The sequence below is a fragment of the Berghia stephanieae genome, chromosome 4, assembly GCF_034508935.2.
Source record: "Berghia stephanieae isolate SIO BIC M18660-M18661 chromosome 4, UCSD_Bste_1.3, whole genome shotgun sequence".
Taxonomy (NCBI): Eukaryota; Metazoa; Mollusca; class Gastropoda; order Nudibranchia; family Aeolidiidae; genus Berghia; species Berghia stephanieae.
Genome location: NC_088363.1, coordinates 86,093,034 through 86,119,954, shown reverse-complemented (window position 1 = coordinate 86,119,954; position 26,921 = coordinate 86,093,034). Strand labels below are relative to the sequence as shown.

At 37.8% G+C, this 26,921-nt stretch overlaps 2 protein-coding genes across 2 annotated transcripts in view; both read left to right on the top strand.

Moving 5' to 3' along the window:
* LOC144971455 (uncharacterized) overlaps nt 1-26,921 on the top strand; it is a 378,626-nt gene that overhangs the window by 179,736 nt on the left and 171,969 nt on the right. The window lies entirely within an intron of this gene.
* Nucleotides 19,945-23,122, top strand: LOC144971453 (uncharacterized). Its single transcript, XM_078912372.1, has 3 exons — nt 19,945-20,275; nt 20,680-20,969; nt 21,954-23,122. The coding sequence occupies exons 1-3, from the start codon at nt 20,140-20,142 to the stop codon at nt 21,984-21,986; spliced, it is 459 nt and encodes a 152-aa protein (XP_078768498.1). The 5' UTR covers nt 19,945-20,139; the 3' UTR covers nt 21,987-23,122.

Genomic DNA, 26,921 nt, shown 5'->3' with positions numbered 1-26,921 from the left:
TTAAGAATTGCAAAATGTATCTAAGCCAAAACAAAATTTTAAAGGAATCGACAAACAGAATACGTTGTTGATAGCAAACTTCAATGGAAAGAACAAAATTAATGATGAAATCGTGAACGCAAAAGCGATTAAATCGTAAAAAAAAATAACCTAGACAAATTCTAGGAAACCAAAGGCATTTATGATCGTATATCAAACATCAAAAGGCCTGTGTGTTCCAATGGTGTCCAGTAGTTATAGAACGTGTGTTGGAATTCATTGCTAAATATTATGTACTGCAAGTTTGTGTTTAGTCTCAGGATATGAAAGATTTCCCGTCGATGTCTGTATGTTTGGTGATAGCTTGATGGTCAAAACAGTGCGTCTCGGTTGTCCTTTATCCAAATCTTTATTTTTATTGTCAATTTCAGGTCATAAGTTTGGTTTGTAAATGATCTAGATCTCAAAATCTAGTTCCTAATAGCCTTTATTTCTCCGCAAATGGTGCGGGTTCTCCACGAGTCTTTAAAAAACATACAAACTCTCCCTGATGCGATGTTCATTAATTCCTTTTGTGGGTGCTCATACGATGATGGTGACACTTGCACACAATAATATGTGCTTCAACTAAAGACATGGCGTCTGTAAAAGAAACGCATTATCTTTTGCTTCTAATTAATTGTCGCCGATACAGTCACTGATCATGCTTACTATCGCTTGACTTTAAAAAAGGCTCGGCATCGTAACGTCACGGCGGCCATAACACAGAGATTTCTTCATAATACGAGTTTTATCCCGAAGGTCAAGGTCAGTAAGTGAAGAGGGACAGAGAGGAAATATTTTACCTACGTCTGTCCAGATTATAACATTATAATGTTATATATACGGTGTTATGGTGTACTAAAATACTACGTCGAGTGCTGTGCTGTGGCAGTCGTAAATCACAAGACAGTGTAACAATGTAACAGTCTGCAGCGGTCATGGTATCTCTGACAACGCACAAGAACAAAACACTTTTTTAAAACCGTAAAATATTAACTTGAATTTTCCCAAACCTGACAATTCTCTGAAGCCTGGTGCATGAGGATGTTATGCCAAGTTGATAGGACGGGGTGGGTTGGGTGGGGGGGGGGGGGGGGGGGGGCTAAGGGCATCTTAATCTGTCGATAGTTAAAGTCGTCTGGCAAAAATAAGATAAAGCCAACGTTTTGTCAGTTTCCAACTAACTGTCTGGTCTCAGCAGTCGTGAGAGTCGTAGTTAAGTCAGTACGGATCTTTTGTTTTTCATAATCCCACCAGATAAAACGCTCAGCAAGATGGCAGCATTATGTCCCCGAGTTTGTTACCAGATAATGTATAATGTGTTAGATGTTTACCTACACTCATCTCTCGCAAAACAACGGCCATGATGAAGGATGTTGAAGTTGGTTGTGGTGATCTTTTTATTTGATACGAGAATTGTTAATTTCCACTGAAAGTGTATTTTTCTTTATATAATATTATATCAATACCAAAGTTGTTCGAGGATATCGAAATTATGGAAAATTAAACATGCTAGTTTGAAACTGACCACTCGAACTCTGAAATTCATCGTTAAGAAATAGGTACATGTTTTTTTTGGAGTCTTGGAATTCATGGAGCAGGTTTTTATCACGGTTTCTCTACTAATACGAAATGGATATTTAATTGTTGACAGCTCTTTGGATATATCCCGGTTTACTTTGGTAAAGTGATTTCGACCAGGTCTAAAATGTCCCCAGCCACATGTTTTATTTGTTTGCTTTTAATAATAATAATAATAATAATAATAATAATAATAATAATAATAATAATAATAATAATAATAATAATAATAATAATAATAATAATAATATGTGCTTGGTTAATTCTATCATGACAGCATAAGCCCTTGTAATTTCATGAATGGATTAATAAAGTGAAATGATATATGAAAACGGTAAGAGATGATGCCAGTAAAATTGAATCCCACCTGATTGGGTTAAACAACATAATCATAATATGATGTCGTTAAAATGGACAAAGTCACAATTTTTGAGATTTGAGTTGTAAATGTTGGATTTTTTGAATTATTTTTTTTAATCAGTGAAATAAACTAGCATAAATAGATGATTTATTACTATACATTTGATTGTACACAGTCTAACTCTGTTAGATTAAGCTTTAATTTTTTTTAAAATTTGCTGAATTCTCTCTGTTTAATCTATACCAAGAAACAATCATGAGGGGCATAAATAATATGGAGGGAATAAAAGTAGGAGGTCACAACATAAATAATATAAGATACGCAGACGATACGGTACTCATTGCAACATCAGAAATCCAACTTCAAAAGATTGTTGACAAAGTGGTAGTAGATAGTGAAGCCAAGGGAATGGAAGTGAATATCACCAAAACGGAATGCATGGTAATACAGAAAAACCCCGAAATCAACAACACCTGCAATATAACGATTCACGGCGAGCAGCTTACCAACGTAGAAAGTTTTAAATACCTAGGTTCAATAGTGACAACAGATGGAAGATGTAACCGAGACATACGAGTAAGAATAACTCAAGCCAAACAGGCCTTCATGGACCTGGGAAACATTTTGAAAAACAAACAGATGTCGTTCGGGATTAGATTCCGAGTCTTGAAGTGCTACGTGTGGCCAATCTTGTTATACGGATGCGAAAGCTGGACTACAAATGCAGAAACACAAAAGAACATTGAAGCTTTTGAAATGTGGTGCTTGAGAAGGATGCAGAGAATATCGTATACTGCACACAAAACGAACGAAGACGTGCTAAAACAAACATACCAACAAAGGAAACTAATGCCCTTAATAGTGGATCGACAACTATCCTTTTTCGGACACATAGTAAGGAAAGATAAGAATGAATACCTGGCAAGTTGTGGAAAAATACCTGGTAAACGCGCCCGGGGGAGACAAAGAAAAACACTCATAGACCAACTGAAGGGCTTCACCAACCTAACAATCCAAGAGCTGTTTGAAAAAGCAAGAGACAGGGAAGAATGGAGAGAGATAATTCATGCAGTATCCGAAGCCTGGACCAGGCATGGAACCTAGAAGAGAAAGAGAGAATTCTCTCTCCCCCCCCCCCCCCCTTTTACAGGCGTCGCGTCTCGTTCTACGTTACGTGTTGCTGTTTGGTCAGGGACCCTTTGTAAAGCGCTTTGTGCACGTTTTGTGGGTTTTGAGAATGTTTAGCCGGTATTGCGCAAGCTCAAGTGTTTTTTGTTTTGTTGTTTGTTTTGTTTTAAATTACATATGATTGTATTTGGTGGTGGGGAGAAGGGGGGGGGGCGCAAAAACAAAAACAAAATTCCGCCATACCCAAAGTAATTTGTCAGTGTTCAGAGGAAAAGTGTACTGGATTTGGCACACAGTCTCACACAGTTCTAGACTCTCACACAGTTCCAGACTCTCACACAGTTCCAGACTCTCACACAGTTCCAGACCATTAATGTCAACATTTTTATGTAACAATTTTACAGGAAAATTGTAAAACATCCAGGGATGTAAAACTCAAAAAAAAAAATGAATATATCCACCTGATATCAATCAAATGAACCCATCCCTGAACACCCAGCTTCTCTCTCTCTCTCTCTCTCTCTCTCTCTCTCTCTCTCTCTCTCTCTCTCTATAAGAGCTTTTATATTCCCGATGTTTTGATATGGTTGTGTCGTCCTAATCAATCGATATATTATTGTTTTGAATTATAATTTTTGGTATTGCCAAAATGAAAAATGGATGAAGTTGTAAACAAGGATCGTTTCTATCCTTGAGTCTGTCTTGTAGATTTCCTGATTTATTTAGCTCTAATTCCTCGTATTTTCCTCGTGTTTCAAAGAAATGTTCCAAAGGTGAATTTATTTTCCATCTTCAGCACATCCAATGTCTAGGTGAAATGGTCAATGACAGATTTGGGATCATTTTGACCCATCGGTGTTTGGACTAGAAGGGTGGTGTTGATTTTTTTTTTTCTTTTCAAAATGAGAAAAATATGTTTTTCTTTATTTCTTTTATTTTTTTTAAATTTCCTATTTTGTTGTTTTGTTTGGTAAGTGTATGGTAGTGCTATCGATTATAGCATTCACATGCTTTCGTTAATGCCTGGCGTACTCAACTTGCTTGGGTAAAAATTATGACATGATGTATTTTGTAGAAGACTAGCGAATCCCTTACATCCTAGATGTAAACACGCACCTAACGGTCTTTATAAATAACAAAGAGCAGAATATCATCAACTTCTTTTATTTTCTTATTTTTAAACAACCAACCATGTTTGTCCTAGCGAGATTGTGTGTGTGTGTGTGTGTGGGGGGGGGGGGGGGGGGGGGTAAAACTATTCCTTATTTTGATTGGACAATGTCTGATCTGATGGTTAACATTCTTAGTTTTTAAAGATTAATTATCTAATAATAACTTGTATTTTGTATCATATATTTAGATTAGACGTGTTTTTAACTTGATGTGTTGACAAAAAGGTACGTGTGATATTGCTATACACAGCAGTATGAGAACCATATTATGGCTGTTGGGAATTACATTCTTGATTATTGGATTAGAGGATTTCATATTTTCTTGGCCTATTTTTATGGCTTGGATTTAACATAAACCGCCCTTTAAACTGTATTTGATTCATTAACAAAAATGGCGTGGATCAGAATTAGCATATGCTATTTCAATTTAAACCTTCAAAGTTGTTTGGTATAAAAACAATAGAAGAATTTTAATTTTTTCGTCAATTCTAAACGTTGGATATACTTATTGTCCGTGAGATTTCCAAAGATGGCTGCTTGTTGGAATAATAACGACCATGCTGCACACGTGCATCATCATCATCATCACAAAAGGCATCATTTAGACAACGTGAACTATGACTCACCAGATTCGGATACCCCACCGGAAACGCCCGTCAAAGGGTTTGCCAATCACCACTGGATACGGAGTTTCAGCGAAAGATTGCGCAGCTTCCGGGCCGGCGAATTTGAAGAAGGGATTAGTGCTATTCGCCGCAGGAAACTTGCAGGTAAGACGAATTAATCGATTTAATATGGGCAATATGTCAGTGCACGACATAATCAGTCGGAAGGTGAAAATTTTGGATTTGCATTTTCTGAAAGAATATGCTTCCCATAGCATTTCAATCTTTATTTGAAGTAAATCGGGTGATTTTTCAAGAAGTTACGGTCAGATTTATGGGAAAAGTATCCAGCAGCTTTTCTCAAATTTCCTACTTTTTCAACTTGACTAGCTGTAAAATATATTTAGAAGTGAAATTAAGCTTTGATATTTCCCGTAGATGTACAAAAAAAAAGGGTTGATTTAATCATTTATGACAAGAACGCATTTTTGATCAAAATTGACCTTCCAACTAAACTTGGCAATATCTCAGTTCAAACCTTTTCACCATTCAACTGATTATGTTATTCACTGTAACATTTTAACACACGTTTTCTTTTGAACGCTACTTTTTTGGCGTGGAAATACATAATATTATTGCATGTAAGATTGCGATGATTACAAGAAAGAAAAGAATCAATTTATTGCTGGCTCAAATTGGAATTAACGATCTTCGATTATGCTGTCGAAAAGACGTTCGCTGCACATCTCATTGTAATAATATATCGAGATCTATGGGCTCAATTCAATCATGCTAAACTGATAACGTTCCCATTGTTAATTAACCCTCTCCTTACTAACTATAGGAAAATCGTCACATTCGGTACGATACAACTACAACCAACATTTTTCTTATTCAAATTTTCTTGTACATCATACAATTTAATTTAAGGGAAATGAACAGTGTGTTGTAGAGCATGTTTTACTATAGAAATGATGTTCGTCAAGAACTTTACTGCTATTGTGTTTGAGTGATAAAAATATATTTTGGGTGTGAGGTTTTGGGGAAAATCCTAAAAATGGCTGGGAAGCAGAGGGTAAAGGGAGGATATTTTTCTCCACAAGTTATCTTTGTCATGTCGTGTTCGTCATCCTTTCACCAATAATATTCCTGTGTCTTCCTATACATTATGGCGAGATAATCAGCTCTTTATGACATTGATTAAACATCCTTGTCATGTTACCATAGTTTTCTGATTTTCTTTTTCTCTTATTTTTTTCTTCTTCTTCTCCATCATCATCATCATCATCATCATCATCATCATCATCATCATCATCATCATCATCATCATCATCATCATCATCAAGCAGCAGCAGCACCAGCAACTCCCTTAGAATGTAACAAATTAAGGTCCCAAATATTTATTCAAGAGGGGGGGGGGGGGAGAGCAGGGGTTTCTTCGCTGAAGACTTGCTGCTTTAGCTCTTCTGGAGTTTCTTGCAAAAGCGTTAATATTTCATAATATACGAACTGCATCTGATTATAAAATGGGAATTAAACATTCTGTTCCATAATAATATGTGGTCATGACGGACCATTGGTACAAAACCACTATACTTGACTGTATAATTTATAAACAGACCGGAAATATTATTTTTATGCCCAAGTAGCCTTGCCATGCCTGTGAAAGCCATAACTATTATAAATGACAGGCCCCATTATTTTCGTTTGATGTCTTCAATCTGGCCGCTTTTAAAGTTTTTGGTGGCTGGGTTTTGCCCAAGGGAACTCAACAGTTTATATTCTGCGTCGTGGTCTTTTACAGTCGTTATACTAAAATAGCATTTGTGATTTAAATTTAAAACTCATAATCCCCCCTCCCCCCCCCCCCCCCCGCCCCTTTTCTCTTTCCTCTTTTTCTCTAAATCCAATTATTTCTTCTTTTTCTTCTTCTTCTTCTTCTTCTTCTTCTTCTTCTTCTTCTTCTTCTTCTTCTTCTTCTTCTTCTTCTTCTTCTTCTTCTTCTTCTTCTTCTTCTTCTTCTTCTTCTTCTTCTTCTTCTTCTTCTTCTTCTTCTTCTTCTTCTTTGCCTCCCTCCTTCATTGCATTCTCCTTTTCTACATTTTTCTCAATTCACTTTCACTAAAATATCTGCGCATATATTTCTCTCTCTCTCTCTCTCTCTCTCTCTTTCTTTCTTTCTGTGCCTGTGCATATGTGTGCAATGTGTGTGTGTGTGTGTGTGTGTATATATATATATATATATATGTTTGTGTGTGTATGAGAGAGAGGGAGAGAGAGAGAGAGAGAGAGAGAGAGAGAGAGAGAGATAGAGATAAGGATAGACAGATTAATAGATAGAATCTATCATAAATAGATAGATAGACAGACAGACAGACAGATAGATAGATAGATAGATAGATAGATAGATAAACCGCCAGACAGACGGACAGACAGACATACAGGCATGAAGGCAGAGAATGTGTATATATGTATATATGTACGTATGTATGTTTGTATATAATAAACGTTGTTTTTGTCGTCAATGATCAAAGAAAAGAGACTACATAATATTCCGCCTGTGACTGTTATATAATTATTATTTACGACACTGTGTATTGTCATCTACGACACTGGGAACGTCGATCCATTCTTGTTATCGGACCCTTCATACAATGGATTGTTGTTGAAACTCGAGACTTGATCAAGATCATAAAAATGGATGTAAGGAATGGGTCTGTAGTGTCCGCACTCAAGTGTCGTTCGTGGATAAAACACATTTATTTTATTGTTTTTCATATTGGCCCCGAAAACTCTCATGTTAAGGTATCGATCGATTCAAGTGGCATCCAACTTGTTAAGCAAGATTTAAACCTGGGCCTTCGAGGCGTGTGCTGTGTCAAGGCCCGATTCTGTGCTGTGTCAAGGCCCGGTTCTGCGCTGTGTCAAGGCCCGATTCTGTGCTGTGTCAAGGCCCGGTTCTGCGCTGTGTCAAGGCACGATTCTGCGCTGTGTCAAGGCCCGATTGGGGTTTATAACGTGCGGCTATGTGGTCTTGTGTTATGACACTCGCTTTCGAATCAGAAGGTCCTGGGTTCGAGCCTTGCTCGGCGCATAATTGAGTCCTTTGAAAAGGCTCTTTACTCACATTCTCTCACCGTACTCAGGTGTAAAATGAGTACCTGGCCTATAACAGCGTTGTCTATGTCGAAAAAACCATTTGTAATATCGCCTAACAGGCGTTTTGTATTGTTCTACATGCTACGTGTTGCTGTTGGCGAGGGACCCTTTGTAAAGCGCTTTGAGCACGTTTAGTGGATATTGCGCTATATAGAAGCTCAATTATTTAAAAAATGTCAGTCTAGAGGAAGAGTTTGCGGAAAATAAACACGACCAGTCATTCTTGTCTAAAAATGTGAGAAATGAAAAACTCTTTTACCAATTTTTTTTGTTTTAAGTCAGGACTGCTATAAATAAATGGGTCTGAACCATGACAAACGACAAACAGTTCTTCCTAGAAAATACAAGCTTTTACGAACAAGTGCCTCCAAGGGATCCTTCCCACTGTCAATCTTTGGGGGGGGGGGGGGGGGGGGCAGGAGGTTTCTTCGCGGAGGACTTGCTGCTTTAGCTCTTCTAGAGTTTCTTACAAATGCGTTAATAATAGTTCATAATATATTATGATTTGTATCTGATTTTAAAGCGGCCAATTTAATTTTTTTTTTTTTTTTTTAAAAAGAAAAAAAAAAGGAAAAAAGAAATGAATAAAATTCTGTTCCATAATATATGTGGTCACAGCACGTATGTTATATACATATATTTTATACATACATATATATATATATATATATATATATATATATATATATATATATATATATATATATATATATATATATATATATATATAAGAGGTCAAAATAGCTGTCAATTTAGGGGCCAAGCATAGCAATCAAGAGCGATCATTGGGGCCAGGTCAAGGCAAGATCGTGGTGATGGGTTGGCCACATTGCCTACTAACAGTGCTCGATAGACTTTCTGGTTGGCCACGTTCTGTGCAATATCACCAGACAAGCACTTGAAGGGAATCTGCAGGACAAAAGTAAAAAGACGCATGTATAAGAAATCTGCAGGGTGTAATCAAAACCGTATTTCTGGCCCAAGAATGATATGAATGCCCAGGCTATGGTCAGAAGGAGACAGATGGCAGCTGTTTAGGCCACAAACTCCATAAGAAATAATAAGAAATAAGAAACATTATTTTTACAAAGTGCTACTGGCACTGTGGCAAAATGAATAAAATATGAAAAACGGAATCAAGAATAACCTTAGAAAAGCACTTGGCCATCGCTAGAGGTGCCTAAATGAGCCAGTAAAATGGAGAGAAAAATAAAGTGAGTAGATGTGACTCATATATAAGGGAACAACACAAAACAAACAACGTTTCGGCCCTTGGCCTTCGTCAGGAGACAAAAAACACAAACACAAATATGTAAATTTACAAAATATCACATTTCGTCAAATGTGGAAACAATGTAAATGTAAGGAGAGGCCGTCGGGTGTGGATGCAAGAAGAGACGCGAGAAAAGGAAGGGGGGAGAAAAAAAAGGGGGGAGAGAGAGAGAGAGAGAGAGAGAGAGAGAGGAGAGAGAGAGAGGAGAGAGGAGAGAGAGAGAGAGAGAGAGAGAAGAGAGAGAGAGAGAAGAGAGAGAGAGAGAGAGAGAGAGAGAGAGAGAGAGAGAGAGAGAGAGAGAGAGAGAGAGAGAGAGAGAGAGAGAGGAGAGAAGAGAGAGAGAGAGAGAGAGAGAGAGAGAGAGAGAGAGAGAGAGAGAGAGAGAGAGAGGGAATGGAGAGGATACTTGGCCATCGTGACGATGGAAGTTTATTCTCATCTGAGAGAATCCATGGAAGGAATTCGAGAAGCTTTCAACGATGAGATGGCTATTAAGTGGTCAAAAAGATACTATGTTACATTTCCTTTGATGGCTTAACATTCACTTTTAAAGGCGACAAAGAGTACACGAGTTTTGTTTCTGGATGTTACATTTACGTCAACGATAATAAAAGGTTTGTTGTTGAAAGATGTCAAAAGTTATCAGCCCTTCGTGAAAGTTACTTAAACGATCAAATTACGTTCTCAATAAATAATGGTTCTGAAAATCAACCCGACCTAGGATTCAAAGAGGAAAATGAAGATGAAAAATCGTATTTGTTGCATTTTCTAATTACAGTACAGTGCATTAATAATGTTTCACTGTATTCAACGAGGCACTGGAAATAATGAGAATTTTCGTCGGCCTCGTATTCGAGGTCCATTGTACATAGCAATGTTAATGTGACTATCTCGAAACAAGGATAAACAAGGGTAAGCTTCCGAGTGTCTCTCTCAAACTTCAAAGACTTCATTCGGACACATGTCCAACACGCAGATACAACAATGGGATTTCTGTCAAGTGGGGGACTTAATGATAAGTAGTGGTTAGTAAAGACGTGACCGACCGGACAGTCGATAACCCCTTAATTGTTACTAATATTGAGATAATTTACCTTCTCTGTAACGGAAAAATAGCATAGCTGGGTGATGGATTCGATTATGAAACAGCTGGGTGGATGTATATACTTTATTTACGGGCATGATAACCCAAATAGGGAAGAAACATGTTTCATTGGATGTGTATAACCACTCTTCCGGGGGACTGAATACATCATCATCATTATCCATCGTGGCTTGTACTCTTGAGCACGTTGCCGGTCAGTTGTCTCCACGAAACACGATCTTCTGCGGTGCGCATGAAATCTGTGTTGCTTTTAAAATCACATTTGGCCATTCTTAGGTTATTTAGATAAGTCATTCTTTGTCTTCCTCTAGCTCTCTTTCATGTGTGGTCCATTTTCTTTTATGGTTGTGAAACGTGGACACTAACCGCACAGACAGAACAACGTATTGAAGCTTTTGAGATGTGGACGTACAGGAGAATACTGAAAATACCTTGGACAGCAAGAAAAACAAACATCGAAGTCCTCGACCTAATGGGCCAAAAACAAAAAGAACTTCTTTTGACTGTGAAGCACAAAAAGCTGTCATATTTTGGACATATGCGAAGACATGATAGTCTCGAAAAAAGGATAATGGAGGGAAGAATTGAAGGAAAGAGAGGCAGAGGAAGACAAAGGAAATCCTGGACAGATGGCATCAAGGAAGCTACAGGACGGCGCATGGCAGACTGTAACGAGGCTGCAATGGACCGTGAAGGATGGAAAGCCATGACATCCGACCTCTGGAAAGAGATGGAACCCGGGTAAGGTAAGGTAAGCTCTCTTTCCTCGATCATCCCAGATGTTACCAACTTTTCTATTCCATCTCTTCTCCACACATGTCCCAGAAACCGTCACTGCCTCTTTCTGATGTTATCGATCAGTATTCTCCTCCTCTTTCTCACATTCTCCAACACTTCCTCGTTCGTACACCTGTCTGTCCATTATACCCTCAACATTCTTCTATACACCCATATCTCAAATGCCTCTAACCTCCTCGTACATTCTTTGTCAAGCGTCCACGTTTCACAACCGTATAAAAGGGTACTGGATACAAACGTTGTGTAATTCATTTTCTGGTGTCAGCGTAATGAAATGGCATCTTACTTTCTACTCTAAATTATGCTGGTCATCATCAATAACGATAATCCATGCTCGCTCTCTTTACGTCCTGTAATCATTAGAATCCACAGACTACTAGCTGTATTCTCTATGACTAGGAGTCCTGTATTCTCTGTGTTAGAATCTGCCCATACATCCTGCTACTGGAATAGTTATAGCTACCTTTATGTTACCTATGCATTATTAATACTCCGAAGGACTGGTTACATACACACTTCCAAGGGTTGAGGAACCACATGAGTAGAGGGTTTGACGTCATGACTTTTCTTTCCCATAGTTTGCGGTCTCATTGGTGGGTAATGTAAATGGTGCTGTTCGAATCTCGAAGAAATAAATAACAATGTGAAATTGAACGGAAGCTTCAATTTTAATATACGAAAACATATAAAATGGACGTTTCGGGTTTCCCCTTCATCAACAAAACAGGATGAATGGAATGAAACACTACAGACGAATGAAATAATGTGGTCGACCACAAAATCTCATTCGTCTGTAGTGTTTCATTCATCCTATTTTGTTGATGAAGGGGAAAATCGAAACGTCCATTTCATCTGTTTTCGTATATTAAATTGAAGCTTTCGTTCCATTTCACATTGTAACTTATTTGATCTCATTGTTGTCATATCAGCGAATATCCCTTTCTTCCCTGTCTGCGATTCACACTCTGTATTTCATTCTATGTATTTTATTCCTCCTGCCTGGTTTCTTTCCTGGGTTCACCTAGTACACTTTGTTGAAATACGAGTGCTACCCACAGGTGGACGTGGGACATCCATCACCCAGATGCTAAATGGAGCTGTCCGTGCCTACGTAACACGCATATAACCCCCATCATGACGTCCGCCTATACTGACACATATGTCATGCAACAAAACCCGTTTGTGCGGCCATGTGGTCTTGCGGTATGACACTCGCTTTCGGATCGGAAGGTCCTGGGGTTCGAGCCTCGCTCGGCGCATAGTTGAGTCCTGGGAAAAGGCTCTTTACTCACATTATCTCACCGTACTCAGGTATAAAATGAGTACCTGGTCGTAAACATCGTTGTCTCTGTCGGAAAATAATTGCAATATCGCCTAACATGCGTCATGTTTGGTTTTATATGTTGCATGTTGCTGTTGGTCAGGGACCCCTTGAAAAGCACTTTGAGCACATTGAGTGGATATTGCGCTATATAAATTTTGGTTAGTGTTTCCTTTTTGTTTCACTTGAAATAATCAAGATGATTCTCAATAAATAATAAATAAATAAAATTCCCTTTCTTCATCCCCAAGGGGAAATTTGTCTTTAGGGTCTATTCCAAGGGAAGACCGGAATAACCCATGCGTCAGCCGCAATGCAGCGCCGCAAAGTGGGCTAGGGTGATATACCTTGCTCAAGGCCACGCAGCGCGGCGGGTGATCGAACTCGGTACCTTTTGGGTACGAAGGAAAGACCGTACCGCTGAGCCACGCTGTCCCCTAAATGTTCAAAATGTTCAAACTTATTAACTCTCTCCTACAGGAAAATCGTCACATTCGTTACGATGCAACCAACAACTTGCTTATCTGATTATTCTCATTAACTTTGAAGAAAAATGGTTTATTATAGCAATAAATATTTGATACTGTATTGTAGAGCTCATTTTGCAGAACAAAATTAATCATAGAATGTACTTGTTAATCTTCTGTTTGAGTAAGGAAAATATATTTTTGTGTTGGGTGGATTTGACGTTTTTTTTGGAAAATTCTGAAACTGGCCGGTAAGGAGAAGAGGATAGGGAATGAGATTAGCTCTTGGACGAGGACGAGAGAAGCATGCGCACAACCAACATGACGTTCTGTCTCTAATAACTTATCCGCCGGTGACCTCACAGACTATGGGTGACGTCCAATCAAGGGACGCTACTCTTCCGCGAATCCCATTCCCTATTAACCAGTCACAGCCGTACTATGGAAAAATACGTTTTAAAACATTTAGGCAGAAAACTCATGCTTCATTCAGATATCGATAGAGTTAAATGACCTTCACCTTTGAAAAAAAACTTTCAAACCTGGGACCTCGCTAGGTTTTTCCAGTTAGAATGTTTGCAGCGTTGTCATGAAGATTAAGAGAGCGCCATTTATAAATTAAATTTAATTGAGCTTTATATAGCGCAATATCCACTAAATGTGCTCAAAGCGCTTTACAGGGGGTCCCTGGTCAACAGCAACATTTAACATGTAGGACGGGACATGCCGCCTGTTAGGCGATATTACAATTTTTCGGACAAAGACAACGCTGTTAACGACCAGGTACTCATTTTACACCCGAGTACAGTGAGAGAAAGTGAGTAAAGAGCCTTTTCCAAGGACTCAACTATGCGCCGAGCGCGAGGCTCGAACCCAGGACCTTCCGATCCGAAAGCGAGTGTCATACCACAAGACCACATACCTTCAGCTAAAACAGAAGTCATATTTAGAGTTGTTTTTTTTTTAATGAGTTTTTTTTTTTAATGTAATGAGAAGTCAATGAGAAGTATAGATAGTATGCTCTTGGCTAAGAAGCTCATAACATTGCCATCCGGAAGTATAACGGACCAACACACAAAACCGTGTGTATCCATGAACGTTTATAGTCGGGTTAATACAGTTCAGTGAGCATTACTCATAAACGCGGATGGCAAAAAACAATAACAAAGACCTGAGTGACGTCATCTTCGATCTATCTATATGCCATTTCAATGGTACACTGTAGGACTACATACAGTCAATGCGTCACAATTTGAAAACTTGTTAGAATTGGGTTTATGTCCTGTAAGATATCAAGTGTTTTTTTGCTCTATGTCGAAGTGTCTATAGCTCCATTGGGATATTATAAACTGTTGTTGTTGTTGTCATCGTCGTCGTCGTCGTCATGGTTGTTGTTATTGTTCTTTCTGTTGTTGTTCTTATCGTTGTTGTTGTTGTTGTTCTTCTTCTTCTTCTTCTTCTTCTTCTTCTTCTTCTTCTTCTTCTTCTTCTTCTTCTTCTTCTTCTTCTTCTTCTTCTTCTTCTTCTTCTTCTTCACCATCATCATTACCATCATTGTACCCAAAGCGTAATGGGAGATAGCAATCATCATCATCTTCATCATCATCATCATCATCATCATCATCATCATCATCATCATCATCATCATCATCATCATCATCATCATCATCATTATCATTACCATCATTGTACCCAAAGCGTAATGGCAGTTAGTAAGTAATAAACGTCCCGTGTTATACATAAGGTGTTCGTTAGATCACTCTCCTTCCTTCAGTTGAATAACGGAGTATGCATGCGAGTAATGCAAGTGTTATTTATAATTATCATTGCCCTGTTCCCTTGTATTCCAGTTCCGAAATACCTTACACGTTTTACACAAAGGAGGATAAACAGAAATGCCTTTGCTCATCAAAGGACAATTAGTAGATAATGACACGATAATGAACTTGTAGTCCCCAGCAGTGGGATACGTGAAGCTAATCACCAACAAAGAAACATGAGACAGAACTGCTGTAAACTGATAAAACATCTCTCTCTCTCTCTTTCTCTCTCTCTCTCTCTCTCTCTCTGTCTCTCTCTCTCTCTCTGTCTCTCTCTGTCTCTCTCTCACTCTATCTCTCTGTCTCTCTCTCCCACTCTCTCTCTGTCTCTCTCTCCCTCTCTCTCTCTTTCCCTCTCTCTCTCTCTCTTTCCCTCTCTCTCTCTCCTTTCTCTCTTCCTCTCTGTCTCCTCTCTTTTTAAAGAAAAAATGCACATTATTTTTGAGAAACTCGCGTTCCTATCTACCTGGACGTCTATATTATTGAAGTAAAAGGGGAAGTAAGGCGACATTTATTCCACCCCTCCTATTGGAAAATCCTACCATGTCTGTGCGAAATCGTTGAATAATGCTTTTTACAAGTTAAATTATGGCTGCCTCTATTCTCCCCCCCCCCCCCCCCCCCGGCCGATTAGATTACCGAAAAAAACGTCGCCGGCTTTTTGCGATTTGGATTTGATTGATTTTTTTTTTTTTTAATTGTGCAACTTGTGACAAGAAACTTAACAAATTACTGCATTACAACCTTTGGATTAAACATACAACAATTGTGGACTACTATTATGAAGACATGAAGACTAGCATCCGGGGGGTGAGAATAGTCACTTCGTTAAATTATAGAATTATTCAACGATTGCAGAATATTTTTGCTCATTTTTGGGGTTTAGAATAAGGTGTGAAAGATAGCTTATGGCATTAAAAAATAATCTTTTGGTGCGCATGAATACAGTTACAGCTTTTGTCCGTTATGGGTCAAATGGTCATTCAAGCAGATGGAGAAAAACACAAATTGTAGCATATCGAAGTACGACTAACATACGATTGGTCACGAAATATCTTATAATCTTATTTGGAGGGGTGGAAAAAACGTAATCTTTCATTTTTTGGGGGGGTATTTATAAACTTGTTTTTCATGAATCGTGCAGTAATACATACTCGCAAGCTATTTATTCAATGTATTGCAGAAACGGTTTCTGGATGTCATCGACATGAGTTTTCAGTGTGCAACTAAAACATTATACAATTATATATCCACATACTCGCAAGCTCGTAGTGTTATTTGGTACGATAAGAATAACTCCTTTAATAAATACAAAGATATGAAAGAATCGTATATTATTAAATCTATTGCAGAAAAGGTTTCTGGATGTCATCGACTAGAGTTTCCAGTATGCAACCAACATGTTCTAAAATTAGACTATCTGTCATGGTCAAAATATAATGATTTAGTATCGATTCATAGTGCTTGATCAAATTGATTTCTAGTTGTTGTTGTTGATGATGATGATGATGATGATGATGATGATGATGATGATGATGATGATGATGATGATGATGATGATGATATTGTTGTCGTTAATGTTTTTGTTGATGATATTGTTGTTGTTGATGTTATTTTTATTGATGATGATATTGTTGTTGTGAATGATATTGATGTTGTTGTTGTCGCTCGAGCTCCTGTCGTTATGTTTGATTTTCTTGTTGTTCTTTTTGTTGTAATATTACTGTTTTAAATTGTTCATCACGCTATGTATTACTTTATTTATTTTTATGATTTATTTTTTGTAATAATGTATTGTAAATAATCCAGAGACCTTTGATAACTTGTCACTACTGTATAATTACATTCTATTCATTTTTCCTTTTGCGCGTTTACACATGATCCCACTAAAATGTATATTATTTCTCTAACTGTTCCTTTTCCCATATCTCTCTCTCTCTCTCTCTCTCTCTCTCTCTCTCTCTCTTACACACATACAAACACTTTGTCTTGCTCTCTCTGTCTGCTTCTATCGTCATCTCTCTCTCTCTCTATCCCCTCTCTCTCTCCCCCTCTCTCTCTCTCCTCTCTTTCTCTCTCTCTCTCTCCCTCCCTCCCGCTCTCTTCCTAAATCACTCGCACACGCTCTCTCTCTCTCTCTCTCTCTCTCTCTCTCTCTCTCTCTCCTCTCTCTCTCTCTCTCTCTTCCTCCATCGTTCGCACACGCACTCTCTCTCTCTCTCACTTTCTCTCTCTCCCTCTCTCTCTTTCTCTCTCTCTTTCTCTCTCACTTTCTCTCTCTCACTTTCTCCCTCCCCCCTCTCTCTCTCTCTCTCTCTCTCTCTCTCTCTCTCTCTCTCCCTCCCTCTCGCTCATTCACCTTCTCTCCACCCTCCCTACCGCCCTCGGGAGATGTCAGATCATCAAGGCATAACGACCAGGACAGATTCACCACTCCGATAACCTCTGTCACTTTGACAGACCCACGATTATCATTTGGTCTGAGGATGTAAATAGTGTAGTCCCTCGGAGCCATAACGCCCACGGATCCTGTGTTTATTATCCCAGTTTCTGTAGCTTAATCGGACAGGAACAATTGCATGCTACCCTTTTTATAGGAAGTTGTTGGTTCATTGCAAAGTAATTTCCGCCCTACCTAAAAGACCAATCAGAGGGGGACAAGAAAAATACCGACGGCACTAGAGACTCTAGCCATCCCTTTGCATGTATTTTTAGGCCAATTTTTAGGGGGGTTTGGGGGGGGGGGGGCGAGGGAGAGGTGAAAGGGATGGGGTGGGTATGCGAGGCATACCCTGAGCAAGAAAAAAATATCTGAAAAGCGATGCATGATACAATAGTGCCAAATTAAAAACGAAATCATGGAAAAATTTTCTAAAAAAGATTAATAATAATCAACTCAATATTTAAATACAAAATAAATATATAAATAAATGACTGAATACATATAATAAATATATAGATAACTTAGTAAATAATAAATAAGTAAATAAATTAAAGATAAATGAATATATAGATAAATGAATGAATGAATGAATGAATGAATGAATGAATAAAAGAATGAGTGAATGAATGAAAGAATGAATGAATAAATGAATTAATGAATGAATAAATGAATGAATGAATGAATGAATGAGCGTCAAATATGTACGAGAATTTGCCTTTTTGGCAGGTGGTGCAATAACAGCAATACGATCATGTTGATCATGGTTATAGTTCTCTTAATGAACACATTCAACAATTATCTAATTGGAAACAATAATGTCACGAAAGATTTGAACTTCAATGCAGTGTGTCAGGTTATTTTCTCCTGTGTCAAACGACAATTCTGTTGTCAATGGGAAGCGAATTGACTTAAGGGAGGTAATAAAAACTTTCCAATATCCTTATTTGTATATGCATTGGTTAAGTCCCTTGATAGTTAACGTTGTTGTTGTTCTTCTTCTTCTTCTTCTTCTTCTTCTTCTTCCTCTTCTTCTTCTTATTATTATTATTATTTATTATTATTATTATTATTATTATTATTATTATTATTATTATTATTATTATTATTATTATTATTATTGTTGTTGTTGTTGTTGTTGTTGTTGTTGTTGTTGTTGTTGCTATTATTAAGATGATGATGATGATGGTGATGGTGGTGGTGATGATGAGGATGATAAAATAATAATAATAATAATAATAATAATAATAATAATAATAATAATAATAATAATAATAATAATAATAATAATAATAATAATAATGATACTACGCCTATATTTTTGACTCATAAAAATGTAATAAATAGGCACGGGGTAAAAGTAACTTGTTTCCATGAGCTCTACTAACGACAACTCACTAAGCGGTGCAAAAACCAAATAATGACGTCAAACTGCCAGTCCTTTTGGATTTCAGTATCAGGCTATCACATAACGATGGCTACGGATAAACTCTGTCAATCATCAGGTAATCTCTGTGGTGTTATTGTAGGAATTATGACGGGTAATCACCATCTCCGAGCTCCGATGGCCATTCGATGATTTTTTAAATATTTTTATTTTTTTTTTATTTTACAAATTTAACTGGCAATTAATTTACACATTGTTCCTTCCTTTTTATATTTTTTGTTGTCTTTTTCTAGTGTCGGTTCCCAACTTGTTCTTTTATTTTCTTCTCCTTATGGTTATTATCTACGTTTACTCGAAGAAGGCCAAAGGTCGAAACGTTGTTTACTTTTGTGTTGTGTCATTATTTACATGAGTCACATTTTACTCCCTTTATTTTACCCTCCATTTTATTGGCTCATTTAGGCACCTCTAGTTTTCTGTATTCCACTACTACCCGACTTGTCGTTGGCTTTCATAAAGGTAGCGATAGATATAGGGCAGTCTGTCAGGCTGGGACGAAATACGTGTTATTTCATTTGGCCAAGAAAACTTTTTACTTCAAATTATATACCGATCATTTAACATTGACCCCCACCTTCTCAATGGATTCTTAAATCAAAGACTTCAAAAGAATTTGATGGTGGAGAATATTTTTTTTAACTAGCCGAGAACCATTTTAATTAATCGGTTATTTAAAATTAAAGTTTTTCCTGTCAAATTGGAAATAAAAGTGTTATACGATATCATAGAGTTGGAAACCTCGAGTATTTATTGTTTGTTGGGCCCCCTACCAGTACCACCAATCACCAACCACTCCAGCCCAATAAAACATGGGCAAGATAAGACACACACACACACACACACACACACACACACACACACACACACACACACACACACACACCAACGCTGACTCCATTCCCAGCATTTCATTCCATTGACGTAAACAACAAAATGTGTCAATGAATTGCCAATTTTGGCGTGGTCTAGTGGTATGACACTCGCTTTGAGATCGGAAGGTCCTAGGTTCGAGCCTCATTCGGCGCATCGTTGAGTCCTTAGAGAAGGCTCTTTACTCACATTCTCTCACAGTACTCAGGTTAAAATGAGTACCTGGCCGTTAACAGCGTTGTCTCTGTCCGAAAAATTGAAACATCGCCTAACTGGCGTCATGTCCCGTCCTATATGTTAAATGTTGCTGTTGGCCAGGGACCTCTTGCAAAGCGCTTTGAGCACATTTAGTTGATATTGCACTATATATCGCGGGTCTAGAGGCATATTATTGTAACTGCAATTTCCTAGAAAATGAGATTATTGTCAGTCTTGAACAATCTTGGTACAGTTTTGTCATAAAATTATTGTAACTGCAAAAATGCATCAGGATTCGCCAATATGTTTAATGCTAAATTATTGCAACAACTGATAATTCATTTCATTGGGAGGGAAATTGATGTAAGTGTGAATGATTGCGAAGCAAATTATTGCAACTGACCAAAGCTATCCCAGAATTCCGCATTTTCATCTCACAACAAATGAAAACAAAATGGCTGCGCCCATAAAAAAGCTGTCGGCTCGAGAGGCTTTGGATGCTATTTTGGGTAAGTTTTTATATTATTCTGATAATTTATTTTCAAATTAGAGTTTTTTCCAATTGTATAAACCAAAAGAAGCATAATTGATGACATAAATTTGTTAAATATTATATTTTAGCTACGAAATGAGTGCACTCGCTGCACTTGACTTTGACATTGACTTTCACTTTCACTTTCCATCCTACTGTTTACTTACTTATATTTACTATAGATAGATAGTACATACTAGTAACTTTCAAGATGTAATAAGATAAGGCAAAGAATCTTAGCCTTGTCTGATGTGTGAAAGAAATTTGATGGAATTAGTATTGAATGTTTGGTAACCAACCTACCAATGACACAACGATGTAGACCTTGTTTTCTATACCAATCTGACTAACTTTCCTGATTGTTCTGTTTTCATTTTTCAGAGTCCAGTGATGAAGATGAGAATTTCCCAGTTCTTTTTCGGACTCTGATGATTTGTATGAACCGTCTCTATCAGATGATTCAGACTAGTCTATGGATACACTATCACCTCACACAGTGCAGGAAACATACACACCTGCTCCTGTCACTGAGCCCTCTCATGAGGTCAACCCAGCACAATCACCTGCTTTGCTTGGGGAGACTATCCATTCGTTGTCTCCACCGCCTTGTCCCGATAAGGATCAAAGCTCGCCTGGAACTGGAACTATCTCCATGGAATGTGAAGATACAGGTAATTATGATAAGTTTGTTACTTTTCTTTTCATAACTTGAAAGGGTTCCCATTAGTTGTCCTCAGGTTTTATCTTGTGATTTGAAAGTTACCATGTTAGCTGAATGACAGCAACAATACTGAACATAGGAAATGTAAGTTTACAGTCCACTCCGGTTAATCGCAACACCTTGGGATCCACGAAAATGTTGCGATTAACCGAAGTTGCAATTAACAGAAGATGAGTTTCCAATCCCCTGTTGCAACATTTTACACATATATGGTTATCTCGTACTAGTTGTAAACAGTGTCCACAGACTGAGCAATATGATTGAAATAAAAACCATATGGCAGTCCTGTATAGATTTTGTCAAGCAAAAGCAGCTTTGATGCAAGTTGCCATCTTTTATTCTGATTTGATTCACTTTCACTCTTTTGTTCTCAATATTTGTAAGACTCAAAGAGATTAGCCCTGGTGAGAGCCAATAAGCTTTCACCAAACTCGTTGGTCACAATGCACAGATGTCAATCCCATAACAAAGGATATCGCTCAGTCTCTCTTTACAACTGTCATTGTCTACCTTTTGTCAAAACTATGCACAGCCCCCTCACCTCCTATTTAATGGTCACAGATGACATTTCAAACCCATGTTGTAAAGCCCCGCCCTCTTTTATCTCCTATAGAGTGGTGACAAACTACTGTAGCATTAAATCCTGCTTACTCTCAATTATTCAACATGTCACGATTTCTTCCACGATGAAATCATGATATTTTGTTTGATTGATTTCTTGAATTTACCACTTTTTGAGGGCAAAAATTTGTTGCGATTAACCGAAGTTTGTTGCAATTAACCAGTGACTTCTATATAGAATTAATTCTGTTTCTTGGGAAATGTTGCGATTAACCGAAAATTGCGATTAAACCAAGTTGCAATTATCCAGAGTGGACTGTATCTTCATTGTCTGAGTAATATAATTGTTCCCCAATGTTTTTTTCTATTTCAGACTTACCATCAACTGACATGCCTGAAACAGTGAATCAGCAACAGAATCCACCAGAATTGGAAAATGAATTTATATCATTTTTTCCTCTGTATGTTTGATAATAATATGTACAAAATGTTTTTTTCCCTGGTTGCGTTTATGTTCATGCCGTGTTAAGCGCAAAGAGCCCATATTGTTGGGAGAATGCGCTCTAAAGTGTCCTCATTAATATTCTAATTATTAATACATATTTCAGAATTGCTTGCATTTCTTATTTTGTAGATATATTTTACTACATCATAACTCATCTTTGCGAATAGTAAATACAAATGTTCATAATATTATGTCCACCGAAGTAATCAGACTCGGGACCTCAGAAAAAGACTTCCATGCATTGCACCTTTTCCAATTACCTTCACCTTAGTCTTTTTGACACGTTTTTTGTTATTGTTTTAATAGTACTCAATGCTAATTTTAATAAGATTCTTTTAAATGTCAAAAGTTTTAACTGTTTCACGGCTAGGTAAGCTTTCGACCGAACCGACATTCAACTTATTTTTGTCGATTTATAACTGACTTTTGCAGTTTTCATCCAGAGATTTAGTCCCTGTGATGCGCGCTCGATCACTCGAAGCTTATCACAGGGACCAATCTCTAGATGAAAACTGTAGAGGATCGAATGGTGTTTGACGTAAATACAGCCTAGCCGCGAAAGGGTTAGGCCTCTGAGTTGAAAGCGACTTACATGGTTTGCCAGTCTTACCTTCAATGTACATTTCATTGAAATAATCTGACATTATTTTTTTTTTATCCAGAACTGAATAAATTTATTATAAATTATAATTGAACTTACTTGTTATCATTTTTTGGCTTGTTTGATGTTGTGTGACACTTAGTTGGGTAATGACAAATTATTGTAAGTGGTAGGTTCATAACATCCCACTATGACATGTTGAGAGGCAAATTATTGTAAGTGATTATAATCATGATAAAAGCTATACTTGTTGCATAATCATGTTAGTCATGGTTTTAAATCATTTTTAGTCCTCTCATTTATCAATTTGATGGGCAATCTATTGCCACCCTTTCATCTCTGATTTTACAAGAATAGCTAAACATTCAAAGTTAATTTTCTCAAAACAGGAAGTTTGCAGTTACAATAATATGCCTCTAGACCCGCGATATAAAATCTCAATTTATTTATTTATTTAAAATACAATTATATTAGCGTCTTTTTGTTCAATATAATCGGATGAAAAGGCAATGTTTAACAGTAGACAGTAAGTAGCCTTATATTATCTGGCCTTTAATGTGTTATTTATTCTTGTTCGTGAAAAATGTGAATGAATAAATTTAGTAATGGTAATAAATTATTGTCCGAAGGGATGTGAATTGTTAGTATTTCGAGTAGGCTGATATGGTTATACTTATATAGGGTAATAAAGTGGTCACCCGACTTATGATGATGATGATGATGACGATGATGATGATGATTATGATGATGGTGATGACGATGATGATGATGATGATGATGATGATGGTGATGACGATGATGATGATGATGATGATGATGATGATGATGATGATGATGATGATGATGATGATGATGATGATGATGATGATGATGATGATTTTGATGATGATGATGATGATGGTGAAGATGATGATGATGATGATGATGATGATGATGATGATGATGGTGATGACGATGATGATGATGATAATGATGATGATGATCGGAATGGCGCAACATCTGGGATTCATTCCCTCGCCTGACCTCCAGCCCTCATCTTTTCCTTGCGATCTTGATTTATTATTATTTTTTAAATTTTGGGTGGGGGTTGGGGTGGAAGCGGGATCTGTATAGATAGTATGCGCTTGGCTAAGAAGCTCACAACATTGCCATCCGGAAATATAACGGACCAACACACAAAACTATGTGTAACCTTGAACGTTTATAGTCTGGTTAATACAGTTTAGTGAGAATTACTCATAAACGCGGATGGCAAAAAGCAATAACAAAGACCTGAGTGACGCCAACTTCATACTTTAATTAAGCCCCCGTCTCAATTTGTCGTATTGCAGACAGAATTTTACCCAAAAGTGACGTATTTTACATGAATACAAATGAGTAAAAAAAGATAAATAGAAAGAAAATATTTGTTTTTAATTGAAAAGACTATCGAAGCCAATCTAGCATTTGGCAGAATCGAGCATTGTTCATTCGCATGTCACCTTCAATTGAGTCAATCTCATTCTTTTCCCTCTTAACCCTCTCCTTACCACCTATTGGAAAATCGTCACATTTGTTACGATGCAACCGTCACTTTTCTCATCCAGATTTCATTTCTTTTTGCTATAGCTATAATAATTTGACATTCTGTAATAGAGCTCGTAATTCAGAAAAGTGAGTGGAGCAGGCACTTATGTTGGTAACAACAAGATATGAAGTGAGTAGAAAAGTGCCAGAAGACAATAGAGAATAAAAATTTTTTTCGCGGCGGTGGTGGGGTTTGAACCTGCGACCTTATTGGTACGACAACTCCGCCTGGCAGGTGAGAGCGTGGCTCTACCGTGTGAGCTATCCACGAACACAAAATATTCGTTTCAAACCCAAAGTCATTTCTAGATCCCTCTCTCACCCACTTCTTGAGATCGCCGATTCGTTCGCCACCATCGCGAAGTAATTTTGACCAGCAGTTAAGCTTAATAGCCAATATTCTCATAAATTCATAAATTTTTTGGCGAACGAATCGGCGATCTCAAGAAGTGGGTGAGAGAGGGATCTAGAAGTGACTTTGGGTTTGAAACGAATATTTTGTGTTCGTGGATAGCTCACACGGTAGAGCCACGCTCTCACCTGCCAGGCGGAGTTGTCGTACCAATAAGGTCGCATGTTCAAACCCCACCACCGCCGCGAAAAAATTTTTTATTCTCTATTGTCTTCTGGCACTTTTCTACTCACTTCATATCTTGTTGTTACCAACATAAGTGCCTGCTCCACTCACTTTTCTAAATTAAAAATTCACCCCATACACCGGAGCATACTCAATGTCTCAATCGTTTCTATGTTATATGTTTGTGATGAGAATATTGGCTATTAAGCTTAACTGCTGGTCAAAATTACTTCGCGATGGTGGCGAACGAATCGGCGATTTCAAGAAGTGGGTGAGAGAGGGATCTAGAAATGACTTTGGGTTTGAAACGAATATTTTGTGTTCGTGGATAGATCACACGGTAGAGCCACGCTCTCACCTGCCAGGCGGAGTTGTCGTACCAATAAGGTCGCAGGTTCAAACCCCACCACCGCCGCGAAAAAAATTTTTTATTCTCTATTGTCTTCTGGCACTTTTCTACTCACTTCATATCTTGTTGTTACCAACATAAGTGCCTGCTCCACTCACTTTTCTGAATTAAAAATTCACCCCATACACGGAGCATACTCAATGTCTCAATCGTTTCTATGTTATATGTTTGTGATGAGAATATTGGCTATTAAGCTTAACTGCTGGTCAAAATTACTTCGCGATGGTGGCGAACGAATCGGCGATCTCAAGAAGTAGGTGAGAGAGGGATCTAGAAATGACTTTGGGTTTGAAACGAATATTTTGTGTTCGTGGATAGCTCACACGGTAGAGCCACGCTCTCACCTGCCAGGCGGAGTTGTCGTACCAATAAGGTCGCAGGTTCAAACCCACCACCGCCGCGAAAAAATTTTTATTCTCTATTGTCTTCTGGCACTTTTCTACTCACTTCATATCTTGTTGTTACCAACATAAGTGCCTGCTCCACTCACTTTTCTGAATTAAAAATTCACCCCATACACCGGAGCATACTCAATGTCTCAATCGTTTCTATGTTATATGTTTGTGATGAGAATATTGGCTATTAAGCTTAACTGCTGGTCAAAATTACTTCGCGATGGTGGCGAACGAATCGGCGATCTCAAGAAGTGGGTGAGAGAGGGATCTAGAAATGACTTTGGGTTTGAAACGAATATTTTGTGTTCGTGGATAGCTCACACGGTAGAGCCACGCTCTCACCTGCCAGGCGGAGTTGTCGTACCAATAAGGTCGCAGGTTCAAACCCCACCACCGCCGCGAAAAAAAATTTTTATTCTCTATTGTCTTCTGGCACTTTTCTACTCACTTCATATCTTGTTGTTACCAACATAAGTGCCTGCTCCACTCACTTTTCTGAATTAAAAATTCACCCCATACACCGGAGCATACTCAATGTCTCAATCGTTTCTATGTTATATGTTTGTGATGAGAATATTGGCTATTAAGCTTAACTGCTGGTCAAAATTACTTCGCGATGGTGGCGAACGAATCGGCGATCTCAAGAAGTGGGTGAGAGAGGGATCTAGAAATGACTTTGGGTTTGAAACGAATATTTTGTGTTCGTGGATAGCTCACACGGTAGAGCCACGCTCTCACCTGCCAGGCGGAGTTGTCGTACCAATAAGGTCGCAGGTTCAAACCCCACCACCGCCGCGAAAAAATTTTTATTCTCTATTGTCTTCTGGCACTTTTCTACTCACTTCATATCTTGTAATAGAGCTCGTATTGTAGAACAATGTTATGTATAGACAGGGATGTAAATGCAAAGTTGAAAAAAATTCTGAAATTCTGCGAGCTCATTTCAATAGTCTAAACTCCAAGTGACACTCCAGGAATGAGGTGATAAATGGCCTTGTGATTGTGACAACATTTTTAGGACTTTCGAGTGATAAGTCTCAGAATAAAATCTAAATTATTTTGTTTATGGATGGATTTTAATGATTTATGTCTCCTTTTTGTCAGGAGGAAATACCATTATTTGGTGTTGTTCATGCTTAAATCAGTGCCCATTTAGTATTATCCTTATCTTTATGGATTAAACAGGGTTAAATTAGTTTGGGATACTGAGAAAAATCAGAATTTTGGAATTCTTAACTTATTTTCACTGCACGTAATCCACCACCTAAACTTTTATATCAAAATTATA

Coding starts and splice junctions, on each gene's coding strand:
- LOC144971453 (XM_078912372.1), top strand. CDS start 20,140: ATGATTGCGAAGCAAATTATTGCAACTGACCAAAGCTATCCCAGAATT. Junction 20,276..20,679: donor GGCTTTGGATGCTATTTTGG/GTAAGTTTTTAT, acceptor TTCATTTTTCAG/AGTCCAGTGATGAAGATGAG. Junction 20,970..21,953: donor CATGGAATGTGAAGATACAG/GTAATTATGATA, acceptor TTTCTATTTCAG/ACTTACCATCAACTGACATG.